We start from the raw sequence: 17,792 nt of genomic DNA on the forward strand, positions 1-17,792 counted from the left end.
TTCGTTAACGAGCATGCATACGTTCGTGTTAATATACATTGTAATTGTTAACGAAGAGCTCTATGTCACTTTCTATCAAAATAGCAATACAAATCGGCTAAATTTATTAGCTTTGAATCGCGGATTGGTTATTTATTACCATGGTTATTTGTTGATGCTTAATTTCTCTACGATATTGAATTAAACGTCGTTCTGCAAAATTCTTCGATCCTTGGCTAAAAAGGTTTAACTGTTTCTTTAATAATTTACTTTATATTATTATGGAAAATAAGGTTCTCAATATTATTTTTGCAAAGAATTACATTTATTTTAATATTACAATTCATAACATTCATTATCGTACAATTTAATTGTTACGGATAAATCGTAATTAACAAGTTGTTAATGTCAGAAATAATAGCACAGTTGTACGAATGTAATGCGCAACTTTAGCTTAGCGCAGTATATCAAAACTGCTTTTTATATCGTAATGAAAATAATTTAGAAAAAATAATAGAAAAAAATAGCAGATTTCAAGGATGAAGAAAAGAAAAGCTCGGTTTTCCATCAACCGATACAAGACCCTTTTCGCTCGAATTCTCACCCCGTGAGAAACTATCCCCTGGGATTTGTGGAAACGGGCCGGAAACGAGATTTCTACAACCTGACTCAAATAGGAAAACAGTTCGTTTCCTCATTCGAAATCCATAGAGCGAAGAAATGTGCGTATGTGAACCAATACGGCAATCTTTGGTGACTTCTTTGTCAACGTCTGTCATTTTGCACGAGGGTGTAAAGAATTACAACTTTCCTAATCGAAAGAGTTTCTGGAAGAAAGTTCGAGTTTCGTTTTCTGAATCTTACAATTATTAAAAGAATTTACATCTGTCTGATAAAACATTTAATGAAGGAGAATTGCATGAAATATAATAATTTAATATCATATTTTTACATTAGATAATATTTTTTATTAAAACATTTGATAAATTTCATGTCTTTCTACAAAATTTAACGAAAATATCATAGTAATTTTATACTTTATAAAGTATTAAAGTTAAATGTATAAATTTTTATAAAGATATCCGGTAATTTAATCTTTATGGAATCATTTATGTTAAATGTAATGGATATTATTCGATAAACGTTAAGCTTGTAGAAGTTTTCAAGTTCCCAGTTTTTTAGACGCGTGACTTCGTTACACCGATACTATTATGACCTGATCCACTTTTTTTATCTGGTCACTCAACGCGTTACAATGCTCTGGTATGTGACGATTTCCATTTTTGCTTTATGGACCTGTTTGTGAGTGACAAAGTAAACGCCAGAGAAAAACGCGAATCAATAAAAGCCATTTACAGATCAAACAATAGCGTTTTAGTAAAGCTGTGTCCTTTTAAACACAAATTCGATGTTATCCGTAACTTGCATCATAAGCTATTTTTTAGAAAAACAAAAACCAAAATTGCGATATGCAATTTATCGATTAAGCAAATATAAGAGAAATAAACTTATTCCTTCAATGAATAAAAATTTAACACACGTATTGAGACGCGTTATTCTTCTACAAGGAAATTTGAATCTGAAATTTGAATAACATGAATCTTGAATGACTGCAGTAAAACGTTTTTTATTGCCAATCCGAAAGTTGCATCTTTGCGAAAAGTAATTTTTTTCAGACATAAAGACGCGGTAAAATACGTGGAAATTGTTCGAAATTTGCATGTCTCGGTCGAGTTATTACTTTTCAGTTTAATGCTCGAAACTCGTGTCCTGACAATATTTACGACACCCTTTACCCTTTCCTCCGAAAGAGAGAACACGGAGCCGTGCCCGCAACGTCGTGCTACGTGCTTGCGTTTCTCCGTCAAATTAAAGTAACATTGGCGTTGCGCTACGGCAACGCGGATGCAGCAGCCGCCGTAGCACCGCTCGATTTCCTGCGTCCAAACAACAACTGTCATTATTCAATGTCGACTGTCACGAGAAACCATTTATAATGCGTTACGCGAGCCAGGGGTACAGCCTGACTACAGACAACTCGTTAGTATCGGTTATCGACATTAACAACGGGAACGTGTTGCGACGTTGCGCCAGGCGGCGGTGACACGGCTTCGCTTAACACCGCTTTCGAATCTCCGCGGGGCAATAATGTTACGCATTTACCGTCACCGATTAATATCCTGAGGGAATGTCCGTGAAAGCACTTAACTGTTATTTGCGAGGAAACGATAATCGGAGATCTTGACCGAAAGAGATTTTCTTGATTGTCTTCTCTTCCGAATAGAATCAAATTATTTAACGTGACTGAAGTATAGATAAATAAGGTAATTTTAACTCTCTTTCTACTTTTAAAATGTTGCAGAAACTACCAAAATCTGAAAACTACCATATCTGAATATTTTATGTAATATCACAAAAATATGAAGCGAGCTTGATTGAACCGCATAGAATTGGAATGTCTCTTATATAATATTGATTCATACTCCAGTTAGCAAAGGAAAAAGTACGTGAATACATTTTAACTTGAACCTTTCACGGTGAACATTAAAAATACATAAAACGTATTTGATATGCTATTTTTACGTCGTATCAATTTATACTGCAGAAGCATATGTGACCGATCGATGCACTCGAAAAATATATTGGCGGGAAACACTGTAGATTTATTGAAAAAAACTCTCTCTCTTTCTCTTCTTCGAAAATTCATGTTATTTTCTCCATTGTCGTTGTTGCAATTTTACTTAGAATTTTAATAAAAACATTATTAATTAGATGCATTACAAATACATTTTAGTAATTCTTTAAGTATCACAAAGGGCTAATTTGCTTCATAAAAGATAAGAGAATTAATTTATGACAACTATGATTTTATATTAATTTATGATAATATGAGAAACATGAGTGAGTGAATATAAAATTCATGATTATTCCAACAGACGAAAAATCGTAGAGATATTTCGCGTGCCGACGATAATTCGTGAGCTAGTGCTTGGTAATTTATAATCCTCCCCTGCGTTAACCTCGCTAACGATTACTAATTCCGCGGCCAAGCCAATTAGGATTTTAAATGAGGTGGAACCCAAGGGTTCATTTTTCCTCTACTCTTACCATTTTTTCCGTCCATTCGCGTAATATTCATTGTAACGTTTGTTGTACATCCTTTTTACTTAAATGTTTTAGAATCTGTATATTATTTGCGTGTTAAAAAATTTAGTCTTGTTCATTTTTATCCCTTTTTTTAGATAGATACAAATGCAACATGCAAATATAGTGTTATAAACGCAATGGGATTATATAGTGCATTTATTATATTTTGATAAGTATTTATATGTATGAGAAAAATATTTTATTACATTGTTTTTATATTTATTTGACAGTCAATATTTTTGCATCTTTCGATATATTTACATAATTACAAAATTTTTTATCAGATGTCATTAAGATGTAATTGCGTTCGAACAAAAGAATGATTCAAGATAAAATGCTTGTTAAGTAATTGAAAAGAGACTGTAAAGACAATCTGTCGTATTAAAGCATTCCTTATCAATTTATCGTTCTTCTGGTAGAAAATTCTGCACTTGCCATAGAACGAAAGGAATGCGAGAGAGGAGTTTCTCACGGCATGTGTCTAAATCCTCGCTGGTATTAGTGTCTTCTGTCGTCTTTCTTTTTCCGGTATAGCCGGTCTAATCCTAATGGAGCAGCAGCTTGCTCAACGTGGTCACGTTCACCGGATCCTCTTCCGGAAGGAGGAAGGTTTATAAATTTTCCAAGCCCACTTCGCGATTGCACGTCTATGTATGTTCCTCTCGTACAACTCCCTCATCCTCGTTTCATTTCAGTTGCTACCAAAACCGGTGGTTATAAATAGCAACTGTAATCAAAATATCATAAAAGAATTACAATTTTTTAAAGAAAATATTACAACATTGTATTTGAATGCACGTTGCATTAGTATCTATTTCAAGAAAGAGATAAAAATGCACAGGTTTAAATTTTTTATGAATAACACCGATTTTCAAACATTTAAGTGAAGAAGATACTACAACAAAGATTACGATAAATATACGAATAGAAAATGTACTAGAATAACGAAATGTTAAATTAGAAATTCGAATTATTATTAACGAACATTTTCGTTTTGCACCTCAAGTCTTGTGTTTTTACAGAATGTTTATAAGAGAGTACTCGAGAGTACGCGCGTTATTAAAATGAAGTATCGTAGATACTTCACGGTAGTCGATCGCATCTCGGGCGAAAGATAGATTAAATAAAAAAAAATTTTTCAGTTAAGCGTGATAATGCTCCGCCGTTGGTGAGCATCGATATTATTGGAAAAAAATTTCCTCTCAACGCTGTGCAAACTGCAACTACGCCGCCGCGCAAACGAGCTTTGGATCATATTTACCCAACGTGAACCGTGTGCGAACGACTTGATTGCATTCAAAAACACGCGCATTTGTCAGAATAACATTTTCGTATATGCGAAGAGTGATATCTCCTCACGTTTGTCTCGTTACTCCATTCACATTCTATCCTCATGTAATCTCTACTTCTACTTCTTTTTTTTTAAGTCGAATTTACATTTCTAGAGCTGCAAATATAAATTATAATTCTGATTAGCAATTACAATTGGCGGTGACTGAATACGCAGCTATGTTAATTTTGTATACAACATTTATAAATATACAACAGAAAATATACGATGGAATTATTTATGTAATTTGCGTAAATTCGTAAATTTTATATTCAATTGTATCAGAAGATTAACACTCTTTAGCTGTGATTCCAATTCAAAACAGTACGAAAAGGATTGTTTCGTTAAAGTTATCTAAAAATTTAGTAAGATCTAGATTTAAAAATAATTTTGTTGGATTATCAAAATAATTAGAACATTCGAGCTGGTTGTTAGAATGTCAAAACTTTTTGTACTTTATGCTCGAAATTTCTATATAATTATTTTAATGGTCCAACAAAATTATTTTCAATTTTGTATACACCTAAATTTTTAGATACTTTAACAAAATTATTTTATCTATGTTTTTTGTCTATGTACTTTTATCAACTCGTTTATTTCAATCGACTAAATAATATTTCCTAAATACTATTCTTTTTTTGTTAATAATTTTAGTAATCTAATAATCGTTGAATTATTTATTATTAATCTGTTATTGATTTAAAGCAATTTGTGTTAATAATGAAATTCTGCAGTCGTGAGAATTCCTTCGTGAAGATGCTCCTTGGTGCATCTCGTGATCTGTTACTGAAAGTGCTGACTATTACAATTGATGGTAACTGCAGCTTGAGAATCGCAGCGATAACAATTGTGTGCAGTGACTGAAACGTAACTTGTTCTGTTTAAAATGAAACCGTATAGATGTTATCTCCTTCGCGAGACAAGAAGTTCACCTTAATTTTGACTTCTCCCGAAATTTGATTATGTTTATACTTATATTATGTTTATATTGTTATTCATTTATCGATAGAATAACATTTTATCTAAGAAAACTTTTTATTCGTCGTACTTTTTTAATCTAAATAATTTTAAACAAAAGCAATGCAATTTTGAATCATATCGTTTAAATATTAGTATCGTTATAAAAATCTTAGTTATTATAAATTATAATATTAAAAAAATCTGAATAGATGAAACATTCATAATGAATAATATGGAAATTATACATGTAAAATAATAAATTTATACATGTATGAGTAGTGAATAAAAATATGAATAGTGTAATGAATAAAATGTACATTCTGTATGTTTAGACATTTTACATAATGAATGCTTCAATTAATTGAATCTTCATAAATAATTAATATCGCATAAAAATAAGGCATGTATGATGTTCATGAAAACATATATATATATACATATATATATATATATATACACATATCTGTACATATTAACAAAACAAACAAGTACGTCATCGCCGATATTGGCGGAACGCCGCGTTGCGGAAGCGGAACAAGCTCAACTTCGAACAAGTCGCGAAACAGCTGGTCGCGGATTACACACGACGGCTGTAACCGGTAACACTATATCGAGTAACGAGGAATCACGAGAGAACAATAAAACGCGATAAAGCACAACGAGGCGAAAAGGAAGGAAACTCGCGAGCGGAAAAACGGTTAAATTAACCGGTCGCGGGCAATTCGTTTTCAATTACGTGTACAGTTGCGTGAGAGGGACGAAAAGGAAGGGACGAAAGCGATCTGGAGAGGAGACCAAGTCGGGATTTTATGGTCGTAAACCGTAGCGGGCAGGCACGAGCAACGGACCGAAAGTTATGGTATTCGCCTTGCCTTCGACGAAACGCCGCGCCGTGCCGTGCCGCTATCGAGACTCCTGAAGTGACTCGTAAAGCACAGACCACTCCACTCCGGATACGGCAGGATAACCAGAAAACTGGTAACGAGATCGCCTCCTGTGCCATTTATCGCCGTGCAGATAAGCGAACGCCGACCGTCTCTTTTCTGCGCGATCTCATTTTTCATGCGAGTTGTATGATCATAATTTTAACGCAGGTGTACCACGCGGTCTATCAAATCACCATATTTTTTATTTTGATTATTTTTAATATATTACACAAAATAGGAGATGGTGTGTTGCTTGATGATTTATGCGTTAAGTAAAGCTGGAAGCATTGAATCTCGTTTATTTTCCACTGGGAAAACGCTACTAATATAAATATAAGTTTCACGTATCATTCACAGAAAAAATGATTTTGTTGAAATATCTAAAAATTTGAAAATAATTTTATTTGACTTTTTAAAATTTTATTTCACTCTATATATATGCCCGTTTTATTACTGAAATTAACTTTAAGTTTAAAGAGTCTAAAATTATTTAATTTCAAATTTTATTTGAATTATTAAAATAATTATGTAGAGGACATTTAAACTGATTGCTAGAATGTTAACATTTTTTATATTATTGTCAACGTTTAAGCGTTCTACGTAATTATTTTGATGATTTTGATTTTCAATAAAATTATTTTCAGATTCGTATAATTTAGCAGCTAGCTAAATTAGATACCACAGTAAAATCGTTTTCTCTGTGTTGAAATTAACGTTTAGTCGATGAGTCCGATATTGATCCTTTTTTTCAATTATGCGAATTTGTGTAATTAGGCGTAATCATCGCGCCTTTCGCACGGACCGGAAAATTTGACGATTTGCACGCAACGTAGACGTTGTCGCAATTTCGTTGTACGTATTCCGCGGGGTCGCGCGCTGTCGTTACTTCCGTTTGCGTCGTAACGACGGATATGTACAATTAAAGCGATTTAAAGGGATTCAATTGCTTCCATTTTGCGCCAACCGCGCGCGCGCACCGCAATGCGGACGAGCGTCGTAGGTGCCGTATCGCCGCGCCGGCCGTATAAATTGAAACAACTGTTTTCCCAACGGCGAGCTAAACGCCGGGCAAATTAAAGAGCGTGTTAGAGTAAACGCGTGTGCGGAGGAATACACCAGTCGACCAGGAAACAAGGACGATGGGTTTACACGGTTTTATCGTTTGCATTTTTTTCCAAGCGTGTTTTCATTATTCACTGTCGACGCGACGACCGTTTGATCGATGTGGGTTCGCGGAAATCCACGAAATTAAGCAAATAACGCCAGCAAACAATATTGAATACAAGATAAACGCAGTTTATTGGATTAAAAGAGTATTAGCGAGAGATGCAACATCCATATTTATTTAACATGACGTAAAAATAGGTATACCAACAGTCAAATTTCTTTCCTGCCATTATAGGCCTCTTCTTTTTGTTTAGATTGTTTAGAATATTATTCAATCTATTAATTAGTAAATAGAGTTCCGAAATTACATTATATGTGGAGAAAGAAAGAACAATTCTGTTAAAGAATTTTATCTTAAAATTTAACTAGATATAGAACGGAAAATAATTTTATTTGAACTATTAAAATAATTATGCAAAGATGTTTAAATTGATTATGGATGTTAAAACTTTTTGAGCACTGTTAACAATGTTCAAGCGTTATGTAATTATTTTGATGGTCTTATTTTTATATCTAGCTGAATTTTTAGATATTTTCGTTTAAAAAAATTCGTTCTTTTTATGTAAAAATTGACAATTTGTTGGATTACTATTTATTAAATTCATCTGTAATGCAAATATCACTAATAGGAAATTAGCCGTCGATCTCGATTGCATTTTAGATTTACTATGCAGAATCGTTCTCAGGAGTAAAAATAAAAAGGCTCATCAATAGACAAGACTGATCTTTACTCATGCAGTAACAGAGGCATCGCATTAGGCATTCATCTTATTCTACGACGATGCTAAGAAAATAAGTGCGAGAATGACACGAGTGTCACACGATGGTTTCTCGGGACAGAATTTCCCGTCTTGGCGTTAAACACTATTCCCATTCATCGCGTCGTCGTGAGGAGGCATCGGGGATTTACACTTGACAAGCTATAAAAAGGTGGCGATGAGCAGCTCGTGGGAGACGAGAAGACGTGAGCGGGATATTCACCCGTATTTTTCACGGCGTCGTGACCACGACAATTTTCCATCGGCTCTAACGCGAAAACAAATGTCCTCCTCGTCCGTACTGTCGCCGTAAAAGAGAAAAAAAAACTCAGGACCGCAACGTCGCCAGATGCTTGTAGGTGGATCTCTTTAAAAAATTTCACAAAAATCCCCCGAATTTCTTTTGATCTTTACAGAAAATTTACCTAAAAATCTATAATTTTTGATATACACATAAGTATTTTAAAGCTTAACGAATTAATAATTTATCGATTTTGCAAATATTTAAACAAAAGTTGAAAAATATAATAGAATACAATGACCACAGTTGTTACATTCTATATATTAAATTATTATATTAAATATTTTCTATAAATAAACTTAAAAAACAATTGTTCTTATGATAGAAAGAATATGAAATAAAGAAAATTTCTTTTTGTAAATGCAGTCAACATTATATCAATATGACGTATTATCTTTTTACGTAAAACGCTTAATGCAATAGAAATGCATATTGCCGACGGTTGAAAAAAATGAAATAACCGAAGTCGAAAGCTCACTCGTCTCCACGAGATGCAGGATTTCCCAGGGCGCGGCATTTTTCCTTCTCTTGGAATATTATGCACAGAAGGGCATGGAGCAGTGGGACTTGAATTACGCAATTCTTTTCTATGCGGCCCATTCTACGAAATTCCATGGAAATTACTTTTATTACAGACCGTAGTACCGCGTCTTCCCTTCTTGTTTCAATCGATACCACACCGTGATTCTGTTACCAATTGTCTCGATAGATATTTCGTTCGAACGAGAGTAATACGAGTTAATGAACCTGAAAGGTCTTGCTCTTGAGAAGAGAAGAAGAGAAAAAAATTATATTGCAATTGAAAAATTGTACAGACTTTGTATTTTGATTTTTAGATATTACATATTAAATTATACATGACTGATGTATGTACATTCATATTTGCTATATTGCTTGCGAGATAATGAGATACAATTAACAACTTTGTGCTTGTGATAATTTTAATGTACCACAGAGCATGCTGCACGATGCAATTAACTAATTACGAATTGGAATCGCAAACGACAGGATATAATTATTTTACGTCGAAAGCCGTTCTGTATAATACTCATCGGCGTCACATGAATGAAATGCGTATTATTAAGCTGTCAAGATAAACGATAAATAAAAATCCTCAATATTCGTTGCGAGCTCTCCCGCGTCGATCATAAACCGATCGTGAGTGACGTTTTTTTATGGTAAGCCGCCTGTCCCTGGCACAAGTAGACCGATCATATTTTGCAGACAATTAATGACTGGCACTGAAAAAAAAAAAAGAATAGTTCGAACAAATCTGCCAAAATCGAAAACGCGAAGCGTTGTTGATGTTGACTGCAAAGATGAAACGTGCTGCTAACTCCAGATTCCACATCTCATAATTTCGTTTGTATTATTTATGCTAGACTGACCATCGTATTTCACCTCTTTTTATTTTCTGTCTTTTGACTACTATTCTATTTTTTTAAATTATCCTACTATTTGTAAATACGCCATCAAGTATAGATATTTGATTGAGTTGTATCATTCCATCTTTTCTTTCTTCTGTTTAGAAGATATTTTTTGAACAAGGCTGTTTTTTGTTTTTCTGTACCATTATATCAAATAATATAAAATTAATACTGTTTATTACAAAAACGTTATATGTAAATTTCCCAATATTTTATATGAAGTTTCTGAAAATCTAAAGGTCTCTCTTTTATTCTTTTTATATTTATCAGAAAATCTTTTATTTATTTGAACAATTTGCAGTAATTACATACAGTATCAATGCATTGATCACATTTCCATTATTTTTATATTTGTATTGTGTCGAAAATAACATGCACAATTTATATCAAATCTTTTCCCATATTTTATAGAGTTCGTATGCATATATATCGAATTTTACTTATCCCGCGGAAATCGGAAATTGCGACACACAGCTTACAAGGGGAGATTTCCGTTTCCATTCAGTGTCACTTTTTTCTGCAGCTCGTCCGGCTTTTACGAGTGTATTCCGTTTCGAGAGTCTAGATGTAGCGCTGCTTTTACAATGTCGAAATAATGCAATAGCGCGTTGCATGATCTACGTACGCGTGTATTCGCGAGTAACGCATCCGAGGATGCATATAAAAGTCGGCGGATTCGCGAGAGCGCCCTTCTTTCTGCGTGATTACTTTTCACGACGCGTACTAGAGACAGTGTATTCGTGGAGATATTAAATGGAAATCATAGTTTTACGCGTGAGCCAGCTACGAGATATACGGAGATGAGATACACGGGACTCCCTCGATACGCCGTTTTGCTCTTATAACTCGCAATCATTTTATAAATATTTAGTGGCGACCATACTTTACCGTATTCTTCACTCTGTCTTTCTTCAACCGTCTTTGTAAATTTGATTGTTTTTTTCCTTGCTTTCTCTTTTTCTCTTGCTTACTTGCATTGGCCGGAGGTAATTTTTCTTTTATACCGGTACTGTCATACTTAATCATAATATACTTTATGGATACTATAGGATACTATAGTCACTATAGGATATTCCACATTGGAGGATTGCTTTTAAAGCACGATATATTGTACATATTTTCTGCAATAAATTATTTTATGTTTTTTGCAAGATAACGTGATGTAAGGAAAATGATGTTTAACTTATATAAAGAAAGGAGATCACTAAATCACTTTTTTACACTTAAATTAAAAAAAAAAGATGCTTTTTATATATTACATGTTCTAAGACACTATTTACTCGATAATATTTACTTACTTATGGCATATATACCATTTTTATTATACGGTAAAAATTCTATTTAAATATCGATGTTAATGATGCGATAACGTATTTTCCACGATGCCGTTAACATGTAATTTAGTTCGTGTGAGTTAATGACGGTACTGCTCAGCGCTTTGATGTCTTTTTGTACGTGCTTGTAATTCTTTTTTATTCAGTCGAACGAGATCAAGATACGCCGATCGCGAACGTAACAGAATTTCCACGTGGTAATTTGCATACGGTGTTACGTATGCGCGGAAATTCCGCTGTGCTGTGCGAAAATTTCATATCGTTAATGTTGCATGCACGTATCGCAGTAGCATAGTAATATTAAATTCCGTGTTTATTCTACCGGAGCGCACGCTGTCCATGTTATTATGCACCGTAATGATGGATCATGTTCATTTCGCGACTACTCGAAGGGACGAAGATGTTATTTCTTGTCGCAACCCATCCGCGTATTTGTTTGCGCCTCGTCGGGCGTTACATTGACTTCTTAGACGCCTGCTTATTTATGCAACCACCTTTTTGCAAGCACATCGCGTATCGTGTCGAATCGTCTTGCGTTAGTAGAGTATTCTATAAATATTTAGTGGTTCTTATTTCCTTATTTCTCTCGCCGGCGTGGCACTTGAATTTTTTTTTTTTTTTTATTATTTCTCTTATTAATTCTGAAAATTCGCAATCGTTTACGCGCAAACGGAATTAAAGCGTATTTCTATAAAAATGTAGAGAAATCTTTTTTTTATCCATTTAAAATTCTTAATTCTTTCAATGATAAATTATAAAGAAATATTTATTTATATTTAATTGCTTATAAATGCTTTTTATTAAATAAATAATGAAACAGAAATATATGTTTTGTACTGTAATAAAATTAATTTCTGTTATTTTCCTAAGAAAGCGCTATATTTTATTAAATAATACATGCTTTTTAATACATATCTTATTAAATGCTTAAATAATACGTATTTAGTTAATTCTAAACTTATTTATTAAAATAATATAATTAAGTTAAAAACACAGAAAAATATTAAAAATGAGGTTTTATATATTCTGGCTGATATTAAAAAACTTTTTGTAAGTAAAAGAGTTATAAACTCCAGGAGCACATTTTATATGAATACTTTTAAAATTTCAAAATAGATTATTCTGCGCGTTCAACCCAGCTAATTTTATAATATATCTCAACGAAAAGATGTTGCTGATATTGAAAAGTATTGTGGTTTCACTGAGAGAAAGAGAAAGGGGATTTTTATCTTTTGTTATATTTTTAAATACAAAAATTGTGACCACGAAACGCGATTTTAAGAGAGATGCAAAAGAAAATTCGTTGAGAGATTTCCATCGAAGTTGCTACAGCAGCCACGTTTTCGCCCAGACGAAGTTCCGCATCCATCGCGAATTTCCGTCAGTAAATCCGTTAAAGAAGAGCTTCTTTTACAAAGAGTTATATCGCGAGCGACTTTTGCGCATATTCCACACGTACGTGAATGGAAGGATTAAGTAAAATAGGTCATGACGCGTTGCATCGAAGCTGCGAGAAATTTTATCATTGATTCATATCAAGAACTTCATCATACGTTACACATTTCATCGTACATTTTATTATATCTTTATCACAAATTTTATCATCATCAAGCCTTGTTAAGCAATTGTGACCTTCTAATGGGGAATTCTTAATTAACAAAAATATATTCTTTGATCATGCAAAATTTAATGATAAAATTAATTTTATTTATTGTGTAATATTTTATTTTGTTTATTTGCGGGCCTAGCCGGAAATTAATGTAAATTTTATGCAATCAATGTGCATGATATGCAACTCTCTAATTCACCAATTTATTTCCATCTGGTGCACCGGGAATTTCGGGAAAACGCGTCGGGTCTAATTTGGCGAGTTAGACTAGCACGTTTAAAGATAAACAAGATACTAATTTGATCGTGCAAATATCACGCTGCTCTTGTAATATTCCTGAAGTAATATTGAAACGTGATTGGCTCATTTACCATTAATTATTGTACGTAGCAATATCACAGTAAGATGAAGAGATCTAATAATTTAACACACAAAATTATATGAATTTTTAAGAAACATCGCAATGATTGCTGTGATTTATATGAAATATTGATGAAACTTATAAAATTAAAAATATCAAATGGATGGCTCCAATTAAATTAGATATTATAAATTGATAATATTAAAAATGCCTATTAAAGAGTCGATATAAGTTTTTAAAGTAAATGAAATTTATCAGAATGTTAACATAAAAGTAATAGTAAATGTTCTGACATTAAGTTTTTTAGATCATTCTCAATATTTTCTCACAATTTTGGTGATGGTTTTAACTGACAAATTTTAAATAAAATTAAGATAAAAATCACAATCAAATGTCCTACACACATTTAATAACCTGTACGAAATGATGTAATAAATATATTAACTAGAGTATATCAGTGATAATGGATTCTTCAAGATACTCTAAAAACTTGATACAAACTTATGCAATTACAAAGTTATTGAAGTAGATATGTAATGTAATAGAGACTCTGAGTCATTATACGTAGAATGAAAAGTTCACCAAAGTGGTTTTTATATACTAGAACCTAATATTCTGTTGTCAAATCGAGAACTATATATGCATTAAAATTTGTAAAAAATTTACATTTTATGAGATTGAGCGAATGTATTGAAAGCAGAAGTGAGATTTATAAAATTAAATTAGGACGAGTGCTCTAGTTAAGTTTGAGCAATGTGAGTATTGTGAGTTATCTTGACAACTCTATGCGAACTCTCAAAACTCTCAAAAGTTTCTTCTCTAACGCGGAGCTACATCATCCGGGATCGGATCCACCATCATATGTTTCTGCCGTTTCGACGGTCGTATCGCTCGTAAATCTCTGTCGGGGACAGTCGACACGAGCGGGACAGATCGGCCACAGCGAAAAGGTCCCGACGATCGCAATAAATCATCGAGTCTGCTGTGCTTCGGTCAATTACAAAGCTGCGTCGGTAAATAACGAATTACGCGGCTTTCAATTTACCCATGCAGTATAATGGCCATTCCATCGAATTTCGTCGGCATCGAAAGCTTTATGAATGCCTCCGGGATCGTTCCGCGTGTATAGTCTCTCGGATCGACCAGACTTCACACTCTGGCTTTCGCGTTCTCGTTAGTCTTCATTAGCTAATTAACGTCACGCTGCGCAGAACGAATGAATGAAAAAAAAAAAAAATAGCATGCAAGCTATGACAAGCAGAATAGACGTAGTACTGAATTTTGACTTCGTGTCGCGTCGTTGCCTGCGTTGCCCGATAATCTGCCATGTTGTGCTGTAAAAAGTTTGCTACTGTAATAATTTACTGCATAAAGTTATGATAGATTGTTGGAAATAGAAGTATTACAATGCTCATCAGTGTATTTACATCAGTTTAACTAATATAATATATAGAAAGGATTGTGAATACTATTTTGTTTTATTGAAACAATTCAGAATATACATATTTTATTAAGCTAAATAGCCAATTAATAAAACACCTAAAAAAAAAGTATATTATACTGCAAATGCAGAGCAGTTTTCGATTTGAAAAAATTATTATTTAAATTTTTTATAAATAAAAATTTTATGGACATAGATATACATTTTATTGACATCATACATCCGCAATGAAAATCAGAAAGTAAAATGTAATTTTTATAATCTAAACAATTTATATTTCAAGTTTAATTAAAATTTAAAGCAAGTTTTTAAATTCAATTTTTAAACACTTCTATAGGTGTGTACACTGTACACACACAAATAAATAAATTAAAAATTATGTTTTCGATAATAATTTATTGAAAAAATACATGATGTTAGAGAAACAAGCGCGATTGTTGTATTCTAGCATAAATCTATTATAAATATTAAATATTTTATTATTATTATAATTATTAAATATTTAAGTAAAAGAAAAAGTTCTATTTTTGAAGTTGATCTTTATAATGTTTATATATAAATTTGCAAATACAATAAATATTTAAAGAATAACTCCAGTACATACGCCGCATCTATCCAAAACTTAATTTATTAAGTATTATTTACTATGTTTAAAGTAAACGAATTACATCAGTAAAAATTTTGTATTGCCTACTATTATGAAAAAAATATTAGAAATCTGAAATATTTATATTTCGTATTAAAAAATGAACTTTTTTAAATCCTTGCATTTTTCCCATAAGAGTAGGATATGCCTACTCATAGGGGGGGGGGGGGAGGTATGTACGGCTCATGAAAAATTTACAAATAATGCATATAAATAAGACGTAAAAAGATACAATAATTTATAAAATGCGTTTAAAATTTTATTAAGGAATAAGAATGATAAATATGTACATGAAGTAATAAATAATAATTACAATCTTTCCACATGTATTATAAGTGTTATGACATGAGGTACATATTTCATGTAATGCGTTTATGCATTTAGTGCACTGAATTCAATCTGTGCATTTTGTACACTTTGGGCATAAATCCCGCTCGCTAAAAATGCTGTATATCCCAAACAAGTAAGATATACAAGACAACAAACAAAGAATACAAAAACAAAATACTTGTATTTTGTTATACAACATGCTTTACTATTCCTTTATACTCCTGTATCACGAAATAATCATTAAATCTTTTGCACGTCCTATTGTAATTATTTTATGTAGATTATAATTTCTGATGGTGCTACTTAACACAGTGACAAATTAATTCAACTCACAATAATTTGATTAATATTAATAGTAAGAAACTAAAATCGTAACATTATATTAATATAATATGAAGACATGTAACAGAAGTTGCGGGAAAATTACCCTCATTCCTTCTTTTTTTTCTGACTTCTGCGGCGTAAATCCCAGCGTGGCGTATTTGCCGGAGTTACCCTATATCAATTACATTGTGAGTTTTAGAACACATAGTTACATTTATACACGGCACGTAGAAGTGAAATATATCTATGATTGGTACGTCAAATGTAGTTACGAGGAATTGATGATGAGTTTCCATGTTTCAGAAACTCTAAACCAGATAAGGGAAAATTAGAGGGGAAATATCGACAATGTATCATGTTTATACGAAATTCTACACTACCGAAAGAGATTTAGAATCATGTAATATCTATGAATATTTCGTTACATAATTCTCAGTAAATCTTTTCTTTTTGTATCTCTTCATCAATCTTACAAAAAGTCCGCAACGATGGCATTAAATTAATTTTGTTTGCGAACTACAACAGCGAAACTAACTTTCAGTGTACTCAAATCTACTCAACAAATTGTTCCTACCAAAAGAAGACACATAAGAAGACGAACGCTGGAGCATTACGTCGATCGTCACCGTTCATTGATCATTTCCAGCGATTAGCAGCCAAAGAAGTTTTTTCGAACGCATAAAAAGGCGAGAGGGATGAAGGACTGGCCTTGAAGAGCTGGTCGGGCCTGCAAGGCCTACCGGAGGAGAAGAAACGAGAGGAACCGACCACCGGGAGGGTCGTCACCCCTTCCTAAAAAAAGGGGTCGAGGCCTGGCACCAGGTCAAAAGCTCGGTCACGATAGGTTGCCTGCAAAGCGTCGGTTCTAGGGGGTCGGAGGCGGAGGAGGGGGGTGGTGGCGTCGGGGGCAGCGAGGGAGGCGGCACGACTATGTGCTGCGTCCTTCAAGGTGCCGAGAGAGTGTTCCCCTCCGTTGGGAACGGGGGGAAACACGGAACGGGAGTGGGAAGCGGCAAGGGCGCCAGTGATACCCCCGTGGGCGCCCAGGATCTACCCCTCGAGTCGCTCTGGGCAGCCGGTCTGGACGAGGGGATGGGGTTTCCGCAGAGATGTTCCTATGCGAATCAACATACCACTCTCGCCGCGTCTTCTTCTACGAGCCACACATCTCCCGCGAACCCCGACGAACTCTGGAGAGAGAGAAACTTCCCTCATAGGTATATATTTATAAAATTAATTAATGAAGGTTTAAAACTTTTACTGATTTTTTAATATATTCAGAAGAAACAACTTGACTCTATTTTGTTGCTGTTAATATATTTATATCAAAAGTACTTTTTCAAATTGGTTATGAATTCTTTATTTTTATATTTAATTTGTCTCAATATTAAGAGACTTTTAGTTTTGAAAAAACTTGACGAAAGTTGAGGTATATTACAAGTAGAACTAAAAAAAACTTTGATGTGCAAATGGTTTTTATTATTTTTCAATTTTTATTAAAATCTAATTATTAATTACTTATCGAAAAAAAATTTAGGAAACAATATTGCAATTTGTCATCATATTTTTTAGATGCCATGAAAATGATCTAAATATACCTATTATACATGCTTACTATGCATCTTTGCATTAATTTCATTTACGATCAATTCTTTTAATCTGACAAAAAAGTTTAACTTTCTATATAAATTCAAATCTAATTAAACTCTCTTCAAAAGAAAATTATCATTTAACTTCTAAAATTTCATTACA

The 17,792-nt window shown here is 33.2% G+C and overlaps 2 protein-coding genes across 6 annotated transcripts in view; both read left to right on the forward strand.

Annotated features, from left to right (window-relative positions):
• LOC105144539 (uncharacterized) overlaps positions 1–17,792 on the forward strand; it is a 273,849-nt gene that overhangs the window by 114,745 nt on the left and 141,312 nt on the right. The gene's annotated exons all lie outside the window — the stretch shown is intronic.
• Positions 1–17,792, forward strand: part of LOC147908695 (uncharacterized) — a 63,831-nt gene that overhangs the window by 29,634 nt on the left and 16,405 nt on the right. Inside the window, exon 2 of the mRNA XM_087408500.1 lies at positions 16,582–17,257. Coding sequence (XP_087264626.1) covers positions 16,971–17,257 — 287 coding nt within the window. The 5' untranslated portion in view covers positions 16,582–16,970. The remainder of the gene's footprint in view (positions 1–16,581; positions 17,258–17,792) is intronic.

Source organism: Acromyrmex echinatior, chromosome 8 (genome assembly GCF_024713525.1).
Source record: "Acromyrmex echinatior isolate Ae372 chromosome 8, ASM2471352v2, whole genome shotgun sequence".
Taxonomy (NCBI): Eukaryota; Metazoa; Arthropoda; class Insecta; order Hymenoptera; family Formicidae; genus Acromyrmex; species Acromyrmex echinatior.